The sequence below is a fragment of the Mastomys coucha genome, unplaced genomic scaffold (genome assembly GCF_008632895.1).
Source record: "Mastomys coucha isolate ucsf_1 unplaced genomic scaffold, UCSF_Mcou_1 pScaffold6, whole genome shotgun sequence".
NCBI classification, from domain to species: Eukaryota; Metazoa; Chordata; class Mammalia; order Rodentia; family Muridae; genus Mastomys; species Mastomys coucha.
In genome coordinates this window covers 19,200,936-19,226,278 of record NW_022196912.1, presented here as the reverse complement: position 1 = coordinate 19,226,278, position 25,343 = coordinate 19,200,936, and the positions used below count along the sequence as shown (strand labels likewise).

At 40.2% G+C, this 25,343-nt stretch overlaps 1 protein-coding gene across 8 annotated transcripts in view; it reads left to right on the top strand.

Moving 5' to 3' along the window:
• Window positions 1-25,343, top strand: part of Ltbp1 (latent transforming growth factor beta binding protein 1) — a 408,370-nt gene that overhangs the window by 259,579 nt on the left and 123,448 nt on the right. For 4 of the 8 annotated variants that reach the window (XM_031357859.1, XM_031357858.1, XM_031357855.1 and 1 more), the window contains 4 exons: window positions 94-165; window positions 13,681-13,803; window positions 20,949-21,116; window positions 23,771-23,839. In XM_031357859.1, the coding sequence (XP_031213719.1) occupies window positions 94-165; window positions 13,681-13,803; window positions 20,949-21,116; window positions 23,771-23,839 (432 nt within the window). Of the gene's footprint in view, window positions 1-93; window positions 166-13,680; window positions 13,804-20,948; window positions 21,117-23,611; window positions 23,840-25,343 lie in introns of all 8 variants that reach the window. The other 4 variants (XM_031357857.1, XM_031357851.1, XM_031357854.1 and 1 more) reach the window with 1 other exon arrangement.

The following is a 25,343-nucleotide window of genomic DNA, read 5'->3' as shown; positions in this document are numbered from 1 at the left end:
CCATCTATTGGTGCAGTAAATGGCACCACATCTAGCAGCCTCAGATCACAAGAACTTAAGTCATAATGAATGATTTTTTCCCTCCATTTACAGCCTATCATGGATATACTCAAATGATGGAATGCCTACAAGGATATAAACGGGTTAACAACACCTTTTGCCAAGGTAAGGCTTTGGGAATTTGCTGATGTAAACTCCACTGGTAGAAGCTCAAGTTATTTTGCCACATGATGCTCCTGGGCCCAGCATATGACAGTTACATGATGAATGGATGACTTCCTGCTCTTTCCAGGTGGCTAAGGGCATACTCATGTGATTGGTGAAGTTTCTCCTTACTCTTTCAAGCTACTGGAACTCTTACCATTTCTTAACTTGTGGCAAAACCCTGCAGGAGTGTGGCTAGCCCTGAGCAGACCCGGGTCCCCACTCTGGTTATGTCGTATGTGTGTACGGGTGCCTGCACCTGCACCTACTTAGCTGAGGGACTTTGCTGCTGACCTGTCACCTACAACAGGGTTCCCTTTTCTCCTCCCAGGAGGATTTTGCTAACCATCTCAGATTTTGTAGGAACTAAATTCTGCCATGAACAGATGTCCCCTGGGCAGCCAGAAAAGCTGGAGAGTTAAATGTGAGATGCCCTGAGTATTCTTGCTTCATTTTCTTAGCATAGTAGGGGAGCTATCCATACTGGGAAGACATCAAAATTTATCGAGTCTTGGGCCTATAAGTGAAGAACCAAAACCGCCCTGAGAGGTTAGGTCTTCTGTGTGGCTGGATAGAGCCAAAAGCATATCTCAATTTGACCAGTGCCTACTTCAGTACTAATATCATCACATTTTAGTTACTCAGTGGGACCATGGCCAAGAGTCCTCAGACAGCGCTAGGATTTCTTCATACTTGGTCCGGAAATTATTTCTTTATATTGTGTTCTAAGAATTTACTTCTCTGTTTCTCTGTTTTTGATTGATTTCAATAAGAGCCCAGCTTTACTGATTCGTGAACTCGGAGCCTAGAGCTCATTACAGATTAAAAAAATAGCATGAATGAAGAAATGATTTATTTATTGTTGATAAAAGTTAGAATAGCTTAATTTTCACTGGGACAAGTACTGATGGCTTGGGAATAAAACTAAGATTTTTTAGTGATTCTTCATAAATTCTGTGTCTAAACTCTAAGTACAGTGTCCAGAACTTTATAAAGTGGTAAACAAGTGACCAATTTTCTTGTTTCTTTCTTTTCTTCCTTTCTTCACTATGTAGCCCTGGCTAGCTTAGAACCCTGTAAGGAGCAGGCTGACCTCAAACTTGAATTTTCTTAATGATTAATTAATTGTATTCTAACATCTGTTTATTCCATCCCAGATATTTCTCTAGAACAATATGTTTATTCTGCAATATCTGCTAGTCCTTAAATGTGCTTGTGAAGGTAAATAATACTACGTATATATTGCAAATGGATACACTGAGGTCCATAGAGATCAGATATCTTGCTCAGTATAGGCTAAACATCAAGCCAGGTGGAGTGAAGCTATTGACAACCACGCTTTATTGCATGGAATGGGAGCTAGCACATTCTGTGTATGGAGTGAGAGTTAGCCCTTCCTATGAGAGTTAGCACTTCCTATGAGAGTTAGCACTTCCTATGAGAGTTAGCACTTCCTATGAGAGTTAGCACGTCCTTTAGCAGCTTCCTTTTCCATTCAGTGATCAGCTAAGTAAAACAGAGAGCCTGCCGTCTGATATGAGAGTTTGTAAAGGCCACTAGCTTGGTTCTGTTTAATTAAAGAAAGATTATTAGATATGTCTTCTTTCTATCTGATTCAAGATGGGCAGTGGCTTCATATTATAAATTACATTCATATTTGGTAACACACACACTCACATGTGTGCACGGGCATGTGCGCCTGCATGCGTGCATGCACGTGTGTGTACACGTGCGCGCCCACACACACACACACACAAACACACAGAGGTTAAGAGAATGCAGTGGGATATGACTGTAATCCCAGCACTCTAAAAAAAGAGGCAGGAGAAGGATGAGTTCTAAGATGTACTGGGCTATATTCAAAGATCCTGACTGGGGAGAGGTGTAGTAGAGGTAAAACTTCACAAGTCATTATTTTAAAAGCCTGGAGATGCTTGTGGATCTTGAATTCTCTGTTTGGTATGGCTGGGTGATCTTTAGCAAGTGTGGTGCATGCTAAGGGAATCTTTTGGTGGTTGGTTAATAACACCAGATCCTGGCTCATGTTGGTCTCTGGAGGAGGTCTGCAGAGCAGCTTATGCTTTCTGGCAAGGATTCTGGATTGAAGTATCACAGAACATTCTATTTGGTGGTGCCTCAGGAAGGCACTGCTAAATTACACTACAGAGAAGTTTGACTCATGAAACAATATGATTTCATTCAGCATAATCTAGTGTAATTGCTATTGAGAGTAAGGCTTAATTTCCCTCCCTTTGTGACATTATTAGTTGGCAAAATGAAATAGAACTTTCTCAAATTACGTATGTACAGTTAGGTTTCCTAGAGCCTCAAAGCTCTTTGATTTTGTTATCCCCAACAGAAATTCAAAAGGAACCCATTAAGCATCTAATTATGTGTGCTTTCCACATTGTTCTTGCAGTCTCCAGCCCTCTCTGTTTACAAAGCACATTTAAAATTAAAGTGATTAATAACTAGAATTACATTATTTCCTTCAACAAAGTAAATTCATATCCCAAAGCATCTTTTACCAATGTGCGCTGAAAACAAAGAGCCAACTGTGTGCACATTAATTTGAGAAGCTTTCAGATCATTGCCCTTAAAGCTTTTTTTCTCTCTCTCTCCTCTAGTGATTCAGTAATTATCTTTTCAAGAGAATGATTTATGGCATATATATAAATGCTGCTCTGAAAGCTGCCCTTCTGTCCTCAGCGTGATGGGATTGGTATAATCTGTTTCATCATTCATAACCAGAAATTTAGCTATGTTTCCTGGTGGATCTAGAGTGGAGTTTTTCAGTTGCCATTTGAATGTTTTGCTAATGGAAATGGTAGTGAGAATGCCTATGTTTTTAATTGAACTATCAAATGCTAGACACCTCTCCCTTCCATAGTGCCTTTCCTTACCATCACTCTACCATGAGATAAGAGCATTTAGAATGCAGATATGTGCAGTATAGAGGGATGTAACTTGATGGTAGTGTGCTTGTCTGGTATCTTTGAAGCCATGAGTTCAATCCTCAGCATCATTAAACTGGTAACATCCGTAATCCACTTAGGAGCTAGGGGTAGAAAGATGAGTAGTTCAAAGTCACTCTCTTACCTATGGTGAGTTAGAGGCAAACCTGATGTATACAAGACCCTGTCCTCCAAGCCAAGTTAGCTGTAAGTCTAAGTGCTACATAATTTCTTGAAAGTGAACATTTCTCAGCATCCCTAAAATCACTCACCAGTTCCATGACTTTACAGATACAAAAGTCAACATAACTGTTTTCTGCCTTTCAAAAACCTGCCCAGAGGTCCCCAACACACATACAGCAGAGGACTGCCGGGTCTGGGTTCATTCAGAGATGATGCACCTAACCCTCAAGAGATTGGAGGCCTCAGGGAGGTTAGAGGTCAGGTGGGGTGGGGAGTGGGGACATCTACGTGGAGACGGGGGTAGAGAGGAGGTTTGGGATGTGGAACAGTTAGAGGGTGAAGGGGGTGTGATGAAATATGGGGTGTAAAAATAATTTAATTAATAAAAAAAACTGCCCAAATTCTTCAGATTGTGTCAAACTATGTAACCATAAGACGCCTTACACGTTTTAACACTGGTAGCATGCATGCCAGTTTTTTATAGATAGTTTTGAAAACATTTCAGTGATTCACTGTTCCACAAGTATACACAGGGCATTCCTGAGCTATACAGAAGATTTGTCATGAGCTGTGGGTAAGATACTGTTCCTGCACCCATGGACCATGATTACAGCAATGTGAGTAAGCAGGATGTAATTTGCTTAATACGCTCTCCCAGCTCACTGAGTTATAAGTGACTCAGGATGAGTGTCTCAAAGGAGTTATGAAGGGATTGCCCAGGAACCTTTCGTTTGTTACCATTTTATTATTATACTGGGTTGTTTTGCTTGAACTTGTACATTCAGGGCAATGGTACTCATTGCTCAAACTTCCACTGACCAGCTCTTTATAGGTAAGATGTTCCCTAACGTGTAGCTATAACAGAATTGTAGTTAGTCTCAAAAAATAAATTGCACATTTTTAAGGATCATATTTGCTGTTAAATGAAACTCACTTGCAATTGCATTTTAAAAAAAAACTTTTTATGAGTGTGTAATCCATGTGTAGAATAGTACACAGATAACAAAGGTAGAGTTGCATGTTGTCTAGTTCAATGAATTATTACAAAGCAAACATACTTGCATAGTTATTCCCCAGGTCAACAAATAGACTATATCCTGTACCCTAGAACTGTCCTTTTCCCCCCAAGAAATGTCACTTTCTTCTATTCCAGAAGTAATCAGTGTTCTTACTCTTGTAACCGTAGATTACTTTTGTATCTTTAGAAAATTTTCAAAAATTTTTATGTATTTTTATGCCTCCTCCTTGCTATTCTCCTCCTCCTCCCTTTCTTCTTCCACTCTCTTCCTCCTCCTCCTCTTACTCCTCCTCCTCCTTCTCCTATTCCTTCTCCTCCTCCTTCTTCATTGAGATAGGATCCTCCTATGTAGTTCATGCTAGCATTATGGAGCCCAGGCTACCCTTGATTATGTGATCCTTTGCCTCCTGAGTGCTGGAATTATAGGCATGTGCCTCTATGCTCAACCCAGTATGTATCCATTTTTTTGTCTTCTGTCACTTAAGAGAATGTGGCCAATCCAGCTTTTATTCTGACTGCTGTGAGGATGCTATGCATTGCTCTTGTTATTCAATGCCCCCTCCCCCCAATGCTTCCCCTCTCCTTTGAAGTCTTCACTAACTTCTCCATTCAGTCTTGCTACCCAGCTTTGACCATAAGGAGTCCCTTCAGTTTCATTGTGGTAAGGGAATTCTGTCTCTAGAAAGAATTGGAACCATTAATGAGGTGGTAAGTCTCTGATTGTATTTGGGAAACAATAGTAGATAATTCATTGGTATAAACTAAGACTAGGGACACTCATACATGATAATTTAATGCTATAAAACATTGAACATTTAATTTGTTTCTCCTAACCTTCACCCACATTCTCCAAAAGAAACCAAAGAAACCAAAAACAAGAAACTGGGGCTCTTGTCCAAGGTCTTTGGGATCTTTACTGTGCTGTGTGTAGATCATACTGTTTCTATGAACATAATTTTGCACAGGGCATCTCTTTTGACAGAGGTTGCAGCAGGCTTTTGTTTTATATATAAAATACCTCTAGTACAATTGCTTTGCTCTAGCACATTGTTCATTCAACTTTTTTGTTCATTCTTCTTCCAAAATAATTGTGGGCTCACATGTTCAGGCTAACACCTACATTTTAAGAGTAAACCAAATATTTGCAGTATATTCATGTTAAATTTATCTGTATTAGAAATGGACTTTATTTGATTAAAAAAAAAACAGGGATCATAGGGATGAATCATTCAGTTAATGAGCAATGTCATCCATGTAACCTGTGAAGCAAATCCCATCTTCTCCATGAAACAGACCAGAGAGAATACCTTTCTTATGTGTTCCTCTGGAAGGGCATACTTATGAGCTGTTGATTCATTTGATGCCTTGGGGGAATTCTACGGTGAAGGGTAATGTTTCCTGAACGCCTCTGGGTAGGCAAGGGTGTGCTTGGACTTGGTGAAAAGCAAGAGGGTACTGAGGAAAATGGGGAGATAGAAATGAACGGTTCGTAGTGTATTCTTAAGGAGACATCAGGGGCTGAGGCCGTAGCTCAGTGGTACAACACTTGACTGGAATTCTTGAAGGCTTAGGTTCAATTCCTGGAAGACCACCAAAGAGAAGAGATCATTTCAAGGAAAACACCAAAGGCTGAAGATCTGGAAATAAATTCCCTTTAAAGTGTCAAAGCTTGTATGTAGTCTATGGAATGTCATCATGTGCCAACAGAGTACCACATCCTAATGTGTATCTCCTTCTTTGGAAGTTTAAGAAATAGAACTCTTAGAGAGTTCTTAGTCTTCCTCTACCTAAACTTAGTGAAGCAGATGCATTGAGACAAGGTCTCTCACTAAACCTGAAGCTTGTTGATTCAGTTATACTAATTGGCCTGCAAGCTCCACCAAGATGTTAAAGTGTCTGCCTCACCATTACTGAGATTGTAAGCATGAACCAAGGTTCTTGACTTTTTTATGTGGATAATGGGAGTTGAACTCAGGTCCTCATGCTTGGACAATAAGCACTTTACAGACAGCCATATTCACATCCCACTTGCCTTAGTTAGAGTTTCTATTGCTGTGATGAAACCCCATGACCAAAAGCAAGTTTCAGAGGAAAGGCTTTGTTTGACTTATACTTTACAGCACTGTTCATCACTAAAGGAAGTCAAGACAGAACACAAACAGGGCAGGAACCTGGAGGCAGGAGCTTATGCAGAGGCCATGGAGGTGGGATTCTTATGCTCGTTATAGCTTGCTCAGTCTGTTTTCTTAAAGAACCCTTGATTGCCAGCTCAGGGATTGCACTCCCCATCAACCACTAATTAAGAAAATGCCTTACAGGCTTGACTAAAACCCTATCTAATGGAGGCATTTTCTCAGTTGAGATTCCCTTCTCTCAGATGACTTTAGCTTGTCAAGTTGACATAAAATCTATCCAGCACACCTCTGTGCATTCTTAAATAGTCAACTCATCCATCTGGTTGAGGAAAGCATTTATCTCAGGGCATTTCTTTTCTGTCTTCAAATGCATGTTCTCCTGCTGATGGAATCCCATGACAGAATTTTTATCCATCACCAAGGCTAACTATACAGTGCTAAATCTCCAGAAAGCCTAGCGCTTCCCCCACCCCCCAGTATAAAGATCCTCATATGCCACTTTCATCTTGTACCCAATGCTGATTAGTGACCAGACACACCTCATATCCTGTGTCAACTTGTGTCCCTGAAAAGGCAGGAAATTATTAGTCACTTGCTTAAACGTACATATTTTCTTATAGGAAATAGATGTGTGAAGATGTATTATTTCTCATGAGTACACTTATACCACTCAACGTGTCACTACTTAATGTATCCTCTAGCATTTTCAACCCTAGAAACTGGCCAGTCATTTTGAAATTAAAGAATATTTAAGGTGCAAGTAACTATGGGGATTATCTGTGTCAGACACTTCATTTTTCAAGGGTAGAAAATGGAGATGGAGGGAATTTGGGTGAACTGCTCCAAGTATCAAAATTTAATATCTTAGTTACACCAAAGGCTGGGTCTTAGTGGAATATTTCTCTATTAGATTTGTCAGCCCCTTACTACTTTAAACAGTGACTTGTGATTTACATGTTATTTCATAAAGTGGAAACCATTCATGACATACCATCCAGGACAGTGATAAAGTTCAAAGGACATGGCTGAGCTATACACATATAAATGAGAAGGAAGATGAGCCTCACTGCATCTTCCTGTCTGATTACACTATTCTCCAGGACTGGATCCTTAGGGTGTTTGAGGAAAATCTCTGGTTATCTATTTTCTTGAGTGTTATATTTCTGTGCTATCTAGTAAATAGACCTTGGAGGTCTCTGCAATCGTGGGGCTGGCAGAGTAACAGTCCCTGAGAGGCAACAAGGAACGGCAGGCAGTTCAGCAAAGCACAGGAGACAACATTGGTTCAAACCTTGAGAGTCTCATACCAGGCAGTTTATTTTAGTATAGTATAAGTTAGAAAAAAGGTTTTCCGGTGTAACACAATTCCACAATGCCAAGGAGGCATGATTATATTGAAACTCTTCTCAAACACAGTCCAATTCTTCCATAAAGATGAGTTCCAGAGATAGGCTACATGTGTTATCTTAAGGGTCCAGGGAAGGATCTGGTGTGATCTTGGTCGTATAGATAATTCAGAGGTCATCTGGGCTATTAACCATTCAGACAGGAAAGGGTACATCTTGGCTATTATCTATCTCCATTCCCATCCTTCTGTACAGAAAACAGGTTATACATCTTTTCTCTTAAAAAAAAAAAAAAAAAAAAGCAACCTCTACGTGTTTAACATTCTTGGCTTCTGTAATACTACCTGTGAGCACAAGGACCTTGTGCTCCCGATGATACATTATGTGGCATTGTTTTTGTTGTTGTTGTTGTTTTTTGTTTTTTTGTTTGTTTGTTTTTGTTTGTTTGTTTGTTTTTTTGGTTTTTCAAGACAGGGTTTCTCTGTGTAGCCCTGGCTGTCCTGGAACTCACTCTGTAGACCAAGCTGGCCTCGAACTCAGAAATCCACCTGCCTCTGTCTCCCAAGCGCTGGGATTAAAGGTGTGTGCTACCACCACCCGGTGGCATTGTTTTTTCTTTAGTTCTGGGTATCAAACTAAAGGCACTGCATGTACTAGGCAGTCACTCTGCCACTGAGTTATATATAGCCTCAGCTCTTCGAAGAGCATTCATCTTAGGTTACGTCATATGGTGTAGCATTCAACCACTTAGACAGTTCTGCATTCTTGAACTTTACAAAAAGCTAGAGCTACGCTGGTAGTCTGTATAGGTAGAAACCCTTGCAAGGGTTTTCAGTAAGGGGAGAGAGTGGAGATCTTTCTGTGAGCTCTGTGTAGCTCCACTAGTTCTGCCTCTTCCCTCTGCTTCTGTGGACCCCTAGCTTGCCCTAACATGGCAGAGATACATCTCCCTCTGCCTTTCCTTAGGTTTTGATTCTTCAGCCAGGTGAGTGGTACTATGTGGGGTGGTCCTACTGTTTCTGATGAGTTTAGGACCCTATGGACTTGCAGAGACAATGGTGGCCTGTCAAGGACAAAAAGGAGTAAACCCAGTTGTTTACCTATTTTGTTTTTTAAACTGAGTATTAAAGTACTTTTGGCTTAGTCTGAGTATATTAAAGAAATGTGGTTGACCCCATGAAATATGAGGTTTCTGATCTCTATTGTATTTGGCAATTGTCACTTACTTACATTTTATAATCCAGTTAGAAGATTTTCTTCTTGAATGTATGTGGTGCTGGGAGAAGCTTTTCTTAAATAAGGAAAATAGCCTTAGGAATTGAAGTCTGAGTGGAATTATAATTCACAATTTGCCGGTCACATTTCATATGGTTGTTAAACTTTGGCTAGATACCATCTTTGCTTACAGTGATCCTTAAGCTTATTGTTTCTGGATGAAATACGGTTTCTGTTTAACCGTGTTTTGTCCTTCACCTGCCTGTGGATTTCCAGTTACCTTCCATTTATTTAGATAAGTTAAAGAGGACTTGACTACCTCAGAAAGTCTTTTGAATAGTTGCTAGTGTTTCTTATTAATGCCTGAAGCACTCAATGAATAGTCTTAAGTGATAAGCATTTTGCTTTTTGCTTTTCTTTCAACACAAAGGGTATAGACTATCTACATACTTCTCCAGATATAGCAGGGATAGGAGAAAGGGTGGCAAGAAAAAAGAACATATCCAGATAGCTTTTGCTATAATCATTTGCCTATGGATGTTGAAAATTTGTGAATGAAATCCTTCCCAAAATTTGATTTGTACATTGTTGATAGAGACATAGAGGAGTAAACCAAACCGCCTTCATGTTACATGGTCATTTACAGCTCATCTGTTCTTCAGACTGCCTTACTTCATAATGGTTTGATTTCCACACACCTGAGATTTTTAGTGTGTACTGTATGTCTGAGCAGGACAATCTTTTGTCAAGAGGATTACTTTCAGAATGTTTAGTATTGCTGATATCCATCCTCTTTGAGTTTCCTCATCCCTGTGAAAACCAGATGTTCTCTGGGTAGAAATATACCACATCTCCCTTTGAGGGTCACAGAACATCCTTCTCTGATAGATATGAGCATAGTGGCTCACACCCAAAGTTCTAGGACTTAGGATGGAAAAACAGGAGGATTCTGTGAGTTTGAGGCCAGCCACACAATGAATTCTAGGCTCGTCTGGCACTGCAGAGTAAGACCTCATTTCAAACAAAATAAAGCAAAACCAAGAGAGCAGCGATCCCCGTAACCTGTAACACTCTCCTGTAAGTGTGTGCATTGTAGAGGAAGGATTGGCTTTAAATGGCTAAGTGGTTTATAAAAAGTATTCAGTGTCAGTCCTCATCTGAGAACAGACTAAAGCCATATGGCACAGCACTGCACTCTTCCAAAATGACTGAATTCAGTAGAAAGATGGATACTAAGTTGACAGGGACTTGTCAACTGGGAGTTGAAATTGGCATAGCGTTTGGACAACTGCTTAAAGTAAATATAAACATGTAAATACATGCTCAAGAGAATAAGTACTGAGGTCTTCCTGTCTATTCATACACACACACACACACACACACACACACACACACACACACACACACACTTGTACACACATGTATTTGTAAATGCTCACAAAAAAATTGATAACAATAGCCCCAAAGGGGAAATAACCAATGTAGTATTTGAATGGTTAAGTTTGGTTTCCCTACAGAATAACATACAACACACAATGAGAAGACTGAGCTACAATATGTAACAACACTGAAGCACTTTATAGTAAATAATAAAACAAGTTAGACAAAAATGAACAATATGATTCATGTTATGTGCAGTTCAAGATACATTAAAAGCCTTGTAACAAAGACAGGTTCTGATTCCCAAGAAGTAGTCATGGAGTGTGTTGTAGAAAAGCCACCGAATAGCAGAACAAGGCTAACAATCGTAACCAGGTAGAGACATGAGGGAGGGATAGCAGAGTGGAGATTTTGTCCAGTGTTTCTGATCACAACTGGCTGGCTACCCAAACCTCAGGCTTTACTTGGATCCTATGATAAGGTCCTTGCTTGTACTGTGTAAGCTCCAACTGCACTTGGCACTCTTCCTGGTCCTTCATGGTGGTTTTCTTAAGAAGAATGAGTTATGGGGGAATAGTTTCAATTATACACCACATATAAAAGACTGTTACAGCATAGTACATAGCCCAAAAAAGAATAGGACCATCAGGTGCTGGGCCAGGTCTTTTTCTGGGTACAATCTAGCTGTTTCCAAATGCATCCAGTTGGCACTCTATAGTCATATGTATAACATATATGCACTAATTTTGCATTTGCACATCATGTAACAAGTTACATTTTGTCACTGATGTCAACTACAAACACTGCTCAATGTCCAACATACACTCAAATGAAAATGTTCTCATGGAGTCTAATACCTCATACAATGAATATACTCAGCGAAAAATTTTAGAAATAAAAATGTTAAAAGTGTGTGGCTTAGAGGAAATATCTATAATGTAGATAACCATGACTTCTTAGAAATTCTTCTAGAATTTATGTTTCAATAATATTTTCTTGAACAATGATTTATCAAGGGAAGTATTTGACTTTGATGTGAAGATTCTGTAATACTTTGCTATCATTGTGTCCAATCTTAATTTAGGAAATTAATAAATTTAAGACACTCCATAAAAAGATCGCAGAAGAATTCCTGATGGAAGGACATAAAAGTTATTTGACATAGACAGGCTAACCGCCAACATCTGTTAATTGTTAAGCTTCATAGCCCACACTGGATCAAATAAAAATAGCTACTAGTTTTTCATTTTTAACATATTCTTTTTTTTTTTTTTTAGTTTTGATTACCTTTACACAGGACTATGAAAGCTTTTGTTTTATATCTTAGTCACCACACTTGTATCTTCTCTCTCAACTCCTTTTGACTTTCTCTGAGACTGGCCCATGGGGCATCTCTGTTTCCAGGCATAGTATCCCTTTTACTTTATTCCAGAATCTTCTACTGCTGGGTATTTATGTTTGGGTGTCACAATGTGACCTTGAACTGTGAAACAGAATTCCTCACCTTCTGGCATTCTCCATTTATGAAACCTTTCCTCTTTTCTCAGACCAAAACCCCTGATATCTCTGAGTCCTCCCCACTACTTTCCAGCCTTGGGTTCTCAGTCGACTTCCAACCCATGTCAGCTGTTCATTTTAAAGATGAACTGTGTCCCTCTCATTTCCAGTGTTACCCACGGGGCTTGCCATGAGCCTCCTATTTGTACTGCTCCCTCAGTGGTTTATTTTATGTTTACTGCTCACCAAGCCATGTGCTGGCCAGGTCAGGTGAACTACCTTGGAGTCTGTTGTTCATAACACTGCTTTCCTACTTCTATATATCTCTCTGTTTTCAGTAAGATTGAAGCCAAACGTAGCCTGGCATGTAGCAACTCTATCTGCCAGCTATTTACCTCATTGAACTTTTTTTCCATTTAGTGACCTGCCTTGCCATTTCCTGGGTCCCTTCCCCTGGCCAATCTCTGTGCTGATGCTTCAGTCTCCACCCATGTAAATATGCCTTCTAACCCAGTCCCATCACTGCCCCCCCACACTGCCACACACACAACCCTGAGGAAGTCTCACATCCTCCCCACCCTGCCTGTGACCTCCTTCAGTAGCTCTTGCCTGTCTCTATAAGCAAGTTCAGAACTGAATTCCAGTTTCTAATAGTTCTAGTTTAGGTAACTTGTACTCTTTTTTACAGCTTTCACAGTTCATATTTTCTATGCACATCTAGGACATCAATGCCTCCAGACTGAGGCTGCCTGCCTCCCTGTATACTCTGTAATGCTTTGCATAAGTTAACACAAAAGCTCTGTGAAGATGGCTCTATTGGTTAGTTTTGTTCACTAGTGTATTTTCAGCACCTAAGACAGAACCTGGAGTATCGTGTATATCTATCAGAACTAATGATACAACTGCAGATGTCTAATAGAGATTCAGTGTAAAAATAAGTTTTATTCACCAGGTATAATTGTTGCCTTGGAAGCTTACTGCAGAGTAAGCTCACCCTTTCTTGTTCTTTCTGAACTCTGGCTGTCTTGCTCATCTCAGTTTTGGCTCAAAACTCCTCTCTATGCTGGTTTCTATCAGCTTCTCACTGAATTGCTCTGCTTGGCCTCAAACTAACTCTGGCAATCTGTTCTAATTTTCTGGCTTCTCATTCTCTGGCTCCTTCTGTCTTCACCTGCACCTAGCTTGTTCTCTCTACAGCCTGTCTTTGTAAAACTGCTATCCATCTTGCCCGCTTTCTCTCCCTTGCTATCTTAAATAGCCTCTCTTTCCTGTGCTCTTCTCCTATGGGTTGGGCATATCCTATCTCTGACTCATTCTGTCAGATTTTTTTCTGATTCCTCACTTTGCCTGCTCCTCAGTTAGATGTCACTTTCAAACATTGCTGCTTCCTTCCTTCTACAAATTAACCTTACCTTCGTTGTTATGGATTAAAGGTGTGTACTGAGGACATGTCCATATTCCAGCCAGATCATACTGTAATCCAGGGCATGTCTGCATTCTGGTGGGATTGTATAGACCTTGAAAGTCTTTGGATGTGATCTCTGGCCAGAGCAGCCATATTGCTGGGTTAAAAATGCCACTACAATTTGGTCATTTTAATTTTAATTCCTTAAACTTACTATGTTCTCCCTTTTTTTTACTTGAACTATGATTATTACTGTGAGACACAAATTGAACATGAGTACACCCAGAATCTGCACATGAGGGCTTGGCTGCTCCATCTGAAAGGCTTTTTTTTTTCCTTACAGATATTAATGAATGCCAGCTACAAGGTGTATGCCCTAATGGTGAGTGTTTGAATACCATGGGCAGCTACAGATGCTCCTGCAAAATGGGATTTGGGCCTGACCCTACCTTTTCAAGTTGTGTTCGTAAGTAGTAATCAGTTCCACTTTCTATATTTTAATCATGTGTCTTTGGGGGTTATCTAAAAGAAGAAAATATTCAACTAATATTAAAAATATGGAAGAAAATACTATTAGTAAAAAATGACAAGAGCAAGGAGACCAACCCAATTTAGTAAACTATATCCATGTCATGGGAACTTCCCCATGATGCATTTTAACTTCATTCAAAAGTACTCCACACTAAAACTCACAATAGGGCGTAATCACAAAGAGGGAACATGCTTGGATAAAAATGAAAAGAGTTCCCTAGGCTGTGGTGGCACTTACCACTGATCCCAGCACTCAGGAGGCAGAGACAGATGGATCCCTAGCCAGCCTAGTCTACAGTACAGAGACAGTTCCAGGACTCCCAGGGCTAAGCAAAGATAAGAGCTATAGACTGACAGTTTTTAGTCTGTCTCAAAAATAAAAATCAAACAACAATAACAGAAGATGGGGGAGTAGGAAGAGGAAGCAAGAAGGGAAGGAGGAAAGGAGGGAAGGAGAGAGGGAGAGAGAGAGAGAGAGAGAGATTATTTAAATAGGTATATCAGTCCTTTGTGGTTTGGGGAGATAAAAACAGATTTTTCCTTCATAAATATTTAAGCCTTTTTTAGGCTAAATCAAGCTTGGCCTGTGCTTCTGCCTTTAATTATTGCAAATCCTGAGTCACTGGAGTCTGTTTTTATGAGGTTTCACTGTACTTTCTCAGTTAGAAAAGCCTGGAAAATCATTCCAAAGCCCATGCATTTCAGATTTTTCTGGCTCTGCTCTGATATCCTCTAAATCTACAAAAGGCCCTCAAAGTGATGCTACTAGTCAAGGAATGTCCCTGGGGTTTTCTTTCCTATAGAATAAAGGTAAAAGTCTCCCATGAAGCCACATAATATTGGGAAATGATTTCACCAAATGGTCCCTCTCTTCACGAAAATGCATCTAGTATAGTCATCTGGGTATTTGCATGATCATTATACATCATGCGATCTGTCTGACAGGTTGGAGGGCACCTGAGGTAAAAAGCCCTAAAGAGAATGATCTGTGTGTGTGTGTGTGTGTGCATGCACACACAGGTATACACGTGTGTTTGCTGTGCATATGTGCTGTGTGTTATATGCATGTTTGCATTGCATGCATGCATGTGTGTATAGTATGTATATATGTGTGGTATATGTGTTTAGACAAGCGAACAACCTCAAGTATCATATCTTGGGTACTATTTATCTTGTTTTTTTGGGAAAGGACTCTCACTGGCCTGGAACTTACCAACTAGGCTAGATTGGTTGGCCAGTAAGTCCCAGGGATACACCTGCCTCCACCTCTTTAGCACTGGGATTGTTAAGAGTTGCCACATGCCTAGCTTTTTCTTATATAGACTCTAGGGATCAGGCTTAGCTTCCCATGCTTGCAGGGTGAGCACTTTACCAAATAAGCTCTCTCCCTAGCCTTAAATTCAGACTGAAAAAATATCAGTCTACATTCTAATGTATATGGGTGTTTTGTCTCCATGTATACTTTTGCACCACATGTATACTCGGTGCCCATAGAAGCCAGAAGATGACACTGGACCTCCTGGAACTGGAGTTACAGAGTTTTGAGCTGCCATGTGGTTGCTGGAAATAGAACCTGGGTCCTCTGGAAGAACAGCCAGTGCTCATAGCCCCTGAACCATGTCTCCAGGTCTCCAAATGCAGAATTTTAAAAGATGACCACATTTTATTTTAACTCTGATCATTATTAGGAAAGTAGGTAAACACTGCACATTAAAGTATATGGTCATACAAAGCTTAAAGACTTCCCAGCAGGGTGAGGTAGCTTTAAGAGCAATTCTGCCTGTTTCTGTCCAGCTAGGCTCTTTGAATTTATTCTGGTGTGGACTTGGTGCTTACTAAACTGCCTCCCATTTTATCAAGTGAAAACAGTCTTCATGAGGACTTGGCCCTTCAGCTTAAGCCCAGCTTATTGTTCTCTGAGCTTTGCTGTATAGAGAGAGGAAATGAAGTCATGTAAAACTGACAGTCCTGTTTGCTGGCCTTAAGCCTTTTGAAATGTTATTACTAATTACTCCTATTTTCCTTTTGAAACTGACAAATGCAGATTAGGAAATTGTGCACGTAAGTCTTTTTTTTTCTCTTGCTTTCTCTTTCTGTGTTCTTTTACGGTTGGTTATGAAGCAGACAGGCTCCTGACCAGAGAGCATTCTGGAGTTTGTTAAATTAGACTGTAAAGTTTTCAAACAAGGCACATTTGAAAACTGATGTAAGGATTTGGAATGTTAGGGAACAAAAAAAAAAAAACCTGTCGATAATATCCAGATAATTTAGAGGTATCTTTTGGGTACTTTGAACTACATAAATGAATATTTAAACAGGTTCTAATTTAAGCAGCAATTATTGTAAAAAAAAAATTGATGCAATGTTTGTTGTAAATGCATTTTTATTTTACACAGTCTGGTTAGAATTCTCACATTGAGGGTTCCAGATTAGGTAAACGTGGAGAACCGGCCATAGACTTGTGAGAGTTTGACAAGATCTCATGTCTAGCATGATGAAGGGCTGCCATCCAGGTTTTAATGAAATTGTAGAAACCTGCCAATGTGAATCTTGAAACACTTGCATAGTTCTTTAGAATCTATTTTTCTTGCCATTGCCCAAATAATTCTGAACTTATTAAACAACCATCCATTCTTATTTGAAAAATAAATAATTCAATTTTACGGGTCAGCTGCAACAGCTGAAATGATAAGTATTAAGTGATATTTGTTGCTAGTTAAGTGTTCCAATTTACTCAGAGTTACAATTGGGCCCTTTACCAGCATGGAGGCCACAGATGCGTTTCTCTCATTCGTTTTTTTTTTTTTCTCTGTGAATTTACCACATATGCTATCATGGATGTTTGTCCAATTCCTTCAGAATTTGTGATTTGTACCTATCTGTCCAGATCTGTTGATGAGCTGTATAAAGAAACTGATGAGGAATCTAAAGCCAGTTGGAAAGAATCAGGGGAGAATGTCATGTTCTTAGTAAGTGGGAACAAATAGTATATTTGTTCATGGGAGTACAGTCATGGGAGAGTAGCAAAGGGATTGGGAAATAAGCAAGTATGCATGCGTGCATGCGTGTGCACACACACACAGACACACACACACACACACACATACACATACACACACACACACACACACACACACACACACACACACACACACACACACACCAGAGCTTGAGTGTGCAAGCATGTAGTAGAAACTGATGGCGTCTTCTTAAACAGCATGAAATTAGGGTACATCTGGGCCATAAAATGTGTGCCTGACTCTGAACTCTTAAGCAGTGTACTTGGCAGTCACTAAGGAGCTCGGGGAAGCTCTGGGAAGCTCTGGGAAGCTCTGGGAAGCTCTGGGAAGCTCCCTATGTTCCTGAAAGCTGTGAGGTGAACACCCTCAGCATTCCTTGATTCCAGCCGAAGGGTGCAGCCATTTGCCGTACTTGCCTTGCCTGCTCTCTGTCCTTGACTTCATGTAGTCAAACAGAAGAGAGGAGGAGGCAGCTGACAGTTGCTGGCTCTTCTGACCTGTGCTTGTGGCTTAGGGAGCTGGACCAGTATCCTCCAAGCCTGCCCCTGCCTATCTTGTGGGGCAAAGTGAAAGGCTTAGGTTTATCACAGTCATGTGACTAGCACTTGTTTTTCAGCTGACGTTTATGCATCTTCTAATGCCTGCTGCTGACCTTCAGAAAAGGGCCTCAGATGAAAGCAATCTGCCTTGGGGCTTTTAATGTTTTATATGTTCTTTACCCTTGAACTTGGAGTTAATTGACAGACACAGGAGGCCAGAGAGGAGATGTGCTCAGGAACTTCTACCCTCACCCTAGAGGTCATGAGACAAAGAAGGGCAAGTCCTTTCTAAAACGCCAGTCACATTTATGATTTCTATTTAGTTTCCTTACCCACTTTACCAAATGTGTAATTATTGTTCATGTCTCATAGGTTGGAAATGAAAACAAAGAGAGTTCTAGAAATCTCTTCAGATCACATAAGTAATAATCAACAGTTGAGATTTAAAACTAGGATTTGAGCATCCAGATTTTGGGTTCTAGGTCTGCAGTCGGGAAAATTACAGTGTATGAATGCAACTGGCCTAGTGTCTGCTTTTGTAAATGTTTTATTGGTCCACTGCCATATGAATGTATATGTTGTCTAAGGCTACTTTTGTTGTAATCATGGTGAAGGTAGGAAGTTGGAACAGAGACTATGGGGCTAACAACACTTAAAATATGTATTATGTGGTCCATTACAGAAAAGATGTGCTGACCGTTAAGCTGAACATAAGTCTGGTAGAACATTCTGAGAGAATAGGAACATTTGCATCCAGGCTGCCTGAAGAAGACATTAGTCAGTCGAAACAGAGGAGCTATTACCCTGCTGTTAAGCTTTCTTTTACTTTCAGTCTGTGACCTTTGACCTTTCATAGCATACTTGCACAGGAGCCAGAGAGTGGACAGAGAGGGAAGGCTCCAGACAGTTCTGTCTACCCACTTCTTTTAGAAGCCACAGCAGAGTTGGCTGTATTAGACATATTTTGTGAAGATTATTATGCTTATTTTGTTCTGTCATCTTTGGTCGTATGAGAGATTGAACTCGTGGCCTTGCGCATGCTTTGCCACTGATCCACACCCACGGTACATGTGTGGGTTGGAATTTTCAGGGGTGCTCTGTTTTTTCATCCACTCCCTATCCTCCAACCGTCAGTTCGCTTGTAATCTCTCTCTTTCCTTTGTTGAACTTCTGTTACTAAGTAATGGTTGAGTTGGGTGCATGTGTACTTGATAGAGCAGAAAGAGCTGGGTTGTATTTTATTATAGGTGTCTGAACATGCATTCTGTGTCTACTGTGTGCCAAGGATTTAGGATATCGTAGATGAGTGTGTATTCTGACCCTATTCTTTATAAGCAAGAAAGTTGAGGCTTGACCAGTACATAATTTAGCTTTAAAAATAAAACCAAAAAACAAAAATTCAGGACCAACAGGATAAGTATGTGTGCATGAGCCAGTTCCTTGAAAGAAATACCCCTTCCACATACAAAATAAATACAAGTGAATATTCTTTCTTACCTGTTAATGCATACATGTATAAGTGTGAACATGCATGCACATCATACATGTTTTTGCATAAGTAGGAGGAGGTTGCATTTATTCCAGGCGTTGACTGGTTGACATAAGTGCAGAGACTGACGAGTGTAAAAATCTACAGAGCAGGGAGCAGACTTTCCACTGAGGAAGAACTGATAGAGTAGCTTGCTCCTGTAAGGAGCTGACACGGAATTTATTCTTGCTCAATGCAGATCAGTAGTTTTTCTTGTAAATGTATAAACAGGTTGGGTGGAGCCCACTCATATCATAGAGGATAAATATCTTCAGTCAAAATCCTCTGGCTTAAATATCAATGTTGCATGAAATGACAGTAAAACCCAGACGACACCAAAAACAACAGACAATCCAGTATCTGTTTAAATATCTGAGTCATATTGCTTAGCCTTGTTTATACACAAACTTAATCATTATTTCCAATCAAAATGAGTTTCCCATAAACCCATGAAATTGTTATGTAAATGAAAATATAAAAAATAAGCATCAGGAAAGACAGGTATATTAATTATCTTTTGTTGCAGAATGTGGCTAAAACACCATGACCAAGGCCACCTAAGGAAGACAAAGTTTAACTTGGCTTCCATTTCCAAAGGGCTAGCTAGAGTCCATAGTGTTGAGGACAGCAACTCAGCAAGCATCAGACATAGCAATAGAAACAGGAAACTGGGTTCTCACATCTCAAACCACAAGTTCAATGAAGTTAAAGGAAACTGGAAGTGGTGAGGTGTGTGTGCGTGTGTGCATGTATGTATGTGTGTAATCTCAAAGCCTATCCCTAGGGACATACTTCCTGCAGTAAAACTTTACCATCTAAACTTCCCCAAACAGTACTGCTAATTGGGGACCAAGTTTTCAAATGCTGTAAACTATGGGGTACTTTTCCCATTACATCATCTCACATAAGGTTTCCTGAAAATTAGGGGGACAGGCAAGTGGTAGGTCCACATTTTAGAGCCAGCTATGTCCCTTGCATCTTCCTCTGCCATATGACTTCATTCCTCAGATTATTCTCAGAGCATCTAACCTGGGAAGTCAGTCCTGTTGGGAAGGTGAAAATGTGCACCTAAGCAGGAAGAGCAAAAAGTTGGATTGAGTCATGAGTACCAGGGGCTAGAGGAAAGGCAGACTGGGATGACACCATGAGGGAGAAGAGGGATGGCCGAGATGGGGAGACAGACAAGAGGCCACCAAGCTGGGGCTGACTTGGCAGTGTTGATTTAGACCAAATCTGGCCCTATAGCACTTACTACCCCAACCATGCATGCATGAAAGGCAAGGCTGCCCATTGCTCTCAACTTTGCCTCCTGTGCCAGGTGTTTAGATGAAGAGCACTCACTCCTACTTTACATAGAAGATCAGGGTGAGGAGACTGGAGTGAGATGATAAGAGCTTGGTTACCTTTGCAGCACAGAATGAGGGCTTGAGATCTTGCCTGCTCTGCTGTGTTTGCCACATTGGGAGTTTGTATATCTCAACAGACCAGCAACCACTCCCCGTTAGGCCATGTATGTTTTCTGGCCTTGGATGAGAATTCTTGAGCTTCCAACAGCTCTCCAGCTGCTGGTTTGTGGTACTAACCATGCTCCTGATTTTCCATGGTGCCTGGACATTCATCCACCGTTGCCTTAGAACCAAGTTTTTACCCCAGTCTTGGGAAACAGTTGGTCAAAATTGTGATTAATCGTAGATGATTAGATTGGTTGGACAACTAGCTATTGGTGGAAATGTTTAACCTGTACACAATTCCTATATTAATATTTCTTAAAATTAGAACCCAGAAAGAGACAGGAATAACTAGAGTAATTGCTGCGCTGACTCCAAAGATGAATTAGAGAATGGACACTTAACAAAAATGAATGATCCCCCTAATCTAGATGGATTTGTTTTAAAGTAAGGTTTCTCATCCATGCTATGAGGGCCATCTTATTTTAACTTAAAGTTGATATGACTTGTTTCTTCCGTGACATCAGGCTTGTCTCTCTCTTTAGCGGATCCCCCTGTGATCTCCGAAGAGAAAGGGCCCTGTTACCGCCTTGTCAGTCCTGGAAGGCAGTGTATGCACCCTCTCTCTGTTCACCTCACCAAGCAGATCTGCTGTTGTAGTGTGGGCAAGGCCTGGGGCCCACATTGTGAGAAATGTCCCATCCCAGGCACAGGTAAGCCATAGCCACCTGTATACACACTCATGTTCCAAGCTACAGGAACAAAGTGACTTCAGCATCTTGGGTCACTTTAGGTTTCTGAGTTTAATTTTTAATGGCATTGTGTGTTTGTATTGTTTCTGAAGAAAACATAGTTGGAGATGCTCGTCAGGAAAAGAAATGTACATAGAAATTCCCTGTTATTTATGAATTTCTTTTTACATGTTAAGCTAAGAAGATACACCCTTGTATTTTATTATCACCTTCTAGAACTTGAGGACTGATATTTAAGAATAAAAACCAAAAAGCTGTACTGTGACATGTGCTTTCCTAATGGTTTGCTGTCCATTGTCTTACAGTAATGGTCTAGTGGACATAGACTTATTTATTCAGTTGTTAAAATTGTACTTGACTTCTCTAATTGGAAATACAAAGAATTATATTCAATTATGAATGTACTCTACAAAGATAACTCCAGAGGAAATCCTGCCAAAACCACCGTGAACTGTGAGGGATCAAGTGTTAATAAGCTCAGCAGAGTTTGGTTCATAATTACCTAGTGCTCTGAGAGCATAAATTCCTCTAGATAATTCAATTTTACCAAGGACTCAATAAACTCCCTCGTAGAGTCAGAAGGAGTTCAATGGAAGAAAAGGAGACATGACCTGCAAGCATTGGGCATCATATGATCAAGGAAGGTGTGGCATCTATCTCACTGGCTTGGCTTGGTTACCAAGTATCACACTAAATTGCTTACTTTAGAAACCTTTCCCTTCTAGGCACGTGCATTAAACCTCTAGGGCCATACATTAGTGTCTTACATTACATTGTGTAGTAAAGCATACAAGAGTAGACAGGATTTAAATGTAAATTCTAGTATCATAGTTCACCTTTGGTAGTAGTTGAGTCAAAAGGGAAAACTATGGAAAAATAGTTTATTGTTGGTGAATTGATAGATTGGATGATTTCAGATTCTTCTCGTAGGCTCTACACTCTTCTGTGCCTTCTCACACACTCATTACTAACAAAGCTTTGCCATTCATAGCCCGCATCTCTCCTTAAGGTCAATTTTGACAGAGTTTTAATCATTACATGAAGTGTAACTATGATGTCCATCAGGGCTGCTTCCCAAAGTGCAGTAGCTAAATTTTATTGTGGTATTAATCATACAATTTTTGTATTTAAGTTTTGCTCATATGATAATTTTAATCAAATATGTGCTTTGCTAGGAAACCATCTTTGTTCTGGATCTATCCATTTTTTTAAATTAAGAATTCTCTGTCCCAGTAGATTCCACAGTTGAGTGAGTGAACCCTCAGAAAAACAGTATCTCCGCTTTAAGGCAATATTGTAGAGTTTTCTTTTTACTAAGTACTAATTGCAGGCCCAGTACATTCAATGGACAATTTCTTGTTCTGTGAAAATGAGAAATGACTTATTTTACTTTCAATTTTAAAAGTAGAAACAAAAACTTAGCCATAAGCCCCCTTGTTTATGTTTGGCAACTTGCTTTCAACCCTAGCAGCCCAGGGATTCTGTGGAGTTTGCAACTGTCTGCTGCACTGCACAGGCCCCAGGGTTTGCTGCTGGAGGTCTGCAAATCACACATCACACTCTGTCCACTCCGAGGGGAAAAGAGGCATTTTTACAGACATTTTTTCCTGACGAGGGTGATGATTACATGGTACAGAATGTCCCATTGTCCTCTGTGGGTAGATCTGACCAGATCTGTCCCTATGGTCAGGGACAACCACACACATCTTGGTCTGGCATTTACTTCTTGCTTCGACTTCTGTCTGTCTCTGACTTGTCCCTGTTGTGGGGCTTTCTTCTCACTACCTGAAGGTCCTCTTCAAAAACACTCCCCTGTCTGCCCCTTCATCACCAGTACCCCATTCCAGATGTAGCATGCCATTATGGCTGAGTCCTTGGATATATTAACTGGACACAAGTCAGGAGGGTTTCAGTCCCCCATGTCCCTGAATATAGTGAACACCTTCTTGCTCATCATTTAACTTAGATGTCCACTAAGTTCTTCATTAATAACCAGTGAAAGGACAGAAGCAGGGGAGAGGAGAAAGCCTGCCTATTGGTGATAGTACATACTCACATGTTAGGTAGTTGTCACCTGTACTTAAAATGACTCTTAATATATTACATATCTTTTTATGTAATATAGTTTACATATATAATGTAGTCTATATAGTGGCATATTGGCTACTAGAATATAAATACAATATATAAAATTCATGCTAAATATAAATATTAATTGGGTAGGATGAGAAATTAATAGATAAATAAATGTTTAAAGTAAAAGTTGAAAATTTTCTTGTAATACACAAGTCTATCAGAAATTTAAGCAATTTGCTTACATTTTGCATCTGTTTCTCAAGGTTTGAAATGTACCTATATTAGTGATGATTTATTAAGAGATATTCATCATGATATTTTCCTCTGTAAGTTTGTACTGTTAGATTTTTAAAAGGAATATTTTCCCATCCCAAATCTAGCTGCTTTTAAGGAAATCTGTCCTGGTGGAATGGGTTATACGGTTTCTGGCGTTCATAGACGCAGGCCAATCCATCAGCATATAGGTAAAGAAGCTGTATTTGTCAAGCCAAAGAACACTCAACCTGTTGCTAAAAGTACTCATCCTCCACCTCTCCCAGCCAAGGAAGAGCCTGTGGAGGCCCTGACCTCCTCGCGGGAACATGGGCCGGGAGTGGCGGAGCCCGAAGGTGAGCTTCCATGTTGGGTATGGGTTCTAGCCATCCATCTCTGTGTCTGTACTTTTGTGTTTGTTTTTATCCCTTTAGAGCATGGCTCTTATCCTTAATGAGGGTAACATTTTCAAGTGTGTAATTCTTTAATGGGTGAGAAAGCTGTAGGATGTTTAGCAGTGTGAATGTTCTTTGACTTTTATGTCACACACACACACACACACACACACACACACACACACACACACACTCACACACACTAAGAAGGTGCCCAAATATTGCATACCTCCTCAGATCCAGTATGGACCATTTTCCCTGACTTAGAGTCACCGCTGTGGTGTATGTACTTAACAGGTAACAATACTCAATGTGGATTCCAGAACAGTGCCTTATAGTTTTAGAGCTACAGTAACTTAATATTTACTCCTGGAGAGGGATTTCATCAGGGAATAGTACAGATTCATTTCTGTGTCCAGAATTCTGCTGTATAAAGGAGAACCCACAGGCTTAAAAAATGTTGATGGGCTGAGCTTTTGTGAGGTGGTAGCTGGCAGGTGGGATAATGCCAGTTAAGAGGCAGGCAAGTAGGAACCAGACAGCTCAAGGCTCTAGGAGGGCCCTGGTAAAGCACTTACCTTGTGGGAAATTCAAGACATAGACATGACTTGTTGTGTGTCATAAAACATGTATAATGGCACTCGTGACAAAGGGCAGAGTCAAGTGATCTCTAATTTTGACAGTCTCTACTTGCCCTCCCCTCAAGAAAGATTTTCTTCTCTCCTTAGTGTATAATATATATTGACGATTTTGATTACCACAGAAAAGCCTTGTTTCTGAAAATGGAACAGTTTTAGTTCTGTAAGGAATGTATCTATTTCCTCTTAAAAACATAAATAAAACAAAAAGCTCTTGTTGGCTTTTGCTATAAATTCTTCGGTAAAGATTTGCCCATTTGTGAGTCATGTGGGAGCTTGGCATAAACTCCTTCCCTAGTGACAGGGGTTGTTCTGAGCTCTGAGCATTGGTGCCTTCTGGCCTATTTCTACTGGTTCATTCACTGTGCTGTAATTTTTCCTTGGGTAGGCAGAGCAAGTAGGACCTCACCTGGTATTGTCTCTGTCTACCTAGGTCAGCAGATCTCAGCCCATGGGTCACAACCCCTTTGAGGGTTGAACAGTTCTTTTCAGGGATCTCCTAAGACCATCCTGCATATCAAATATTCACATTGTGATTCATATCAGTAGCAAAATTGCAATTATGAAGTAACAACAAAAATAATTTTGTGTTTGGGAGTCACCACAACATGAGGCTGGTTAAAGGGTAGCAGTGTTAGGAAGGTTGAGAACCACTGGGTTAGGTTGCTCATTCTTTGTTTAACAGAAGGAGATGAGAATTAGTATGACTTTGTCTCTAGAATTCATTAACAGTGGGTTTCATAGGGTAGAAATACAGTTAGCTTCCTCCCATTGAAAGAATGGTGGTTTTAATTTATCTGGTAGGCTCATTTCTTCCTGGAATTAAT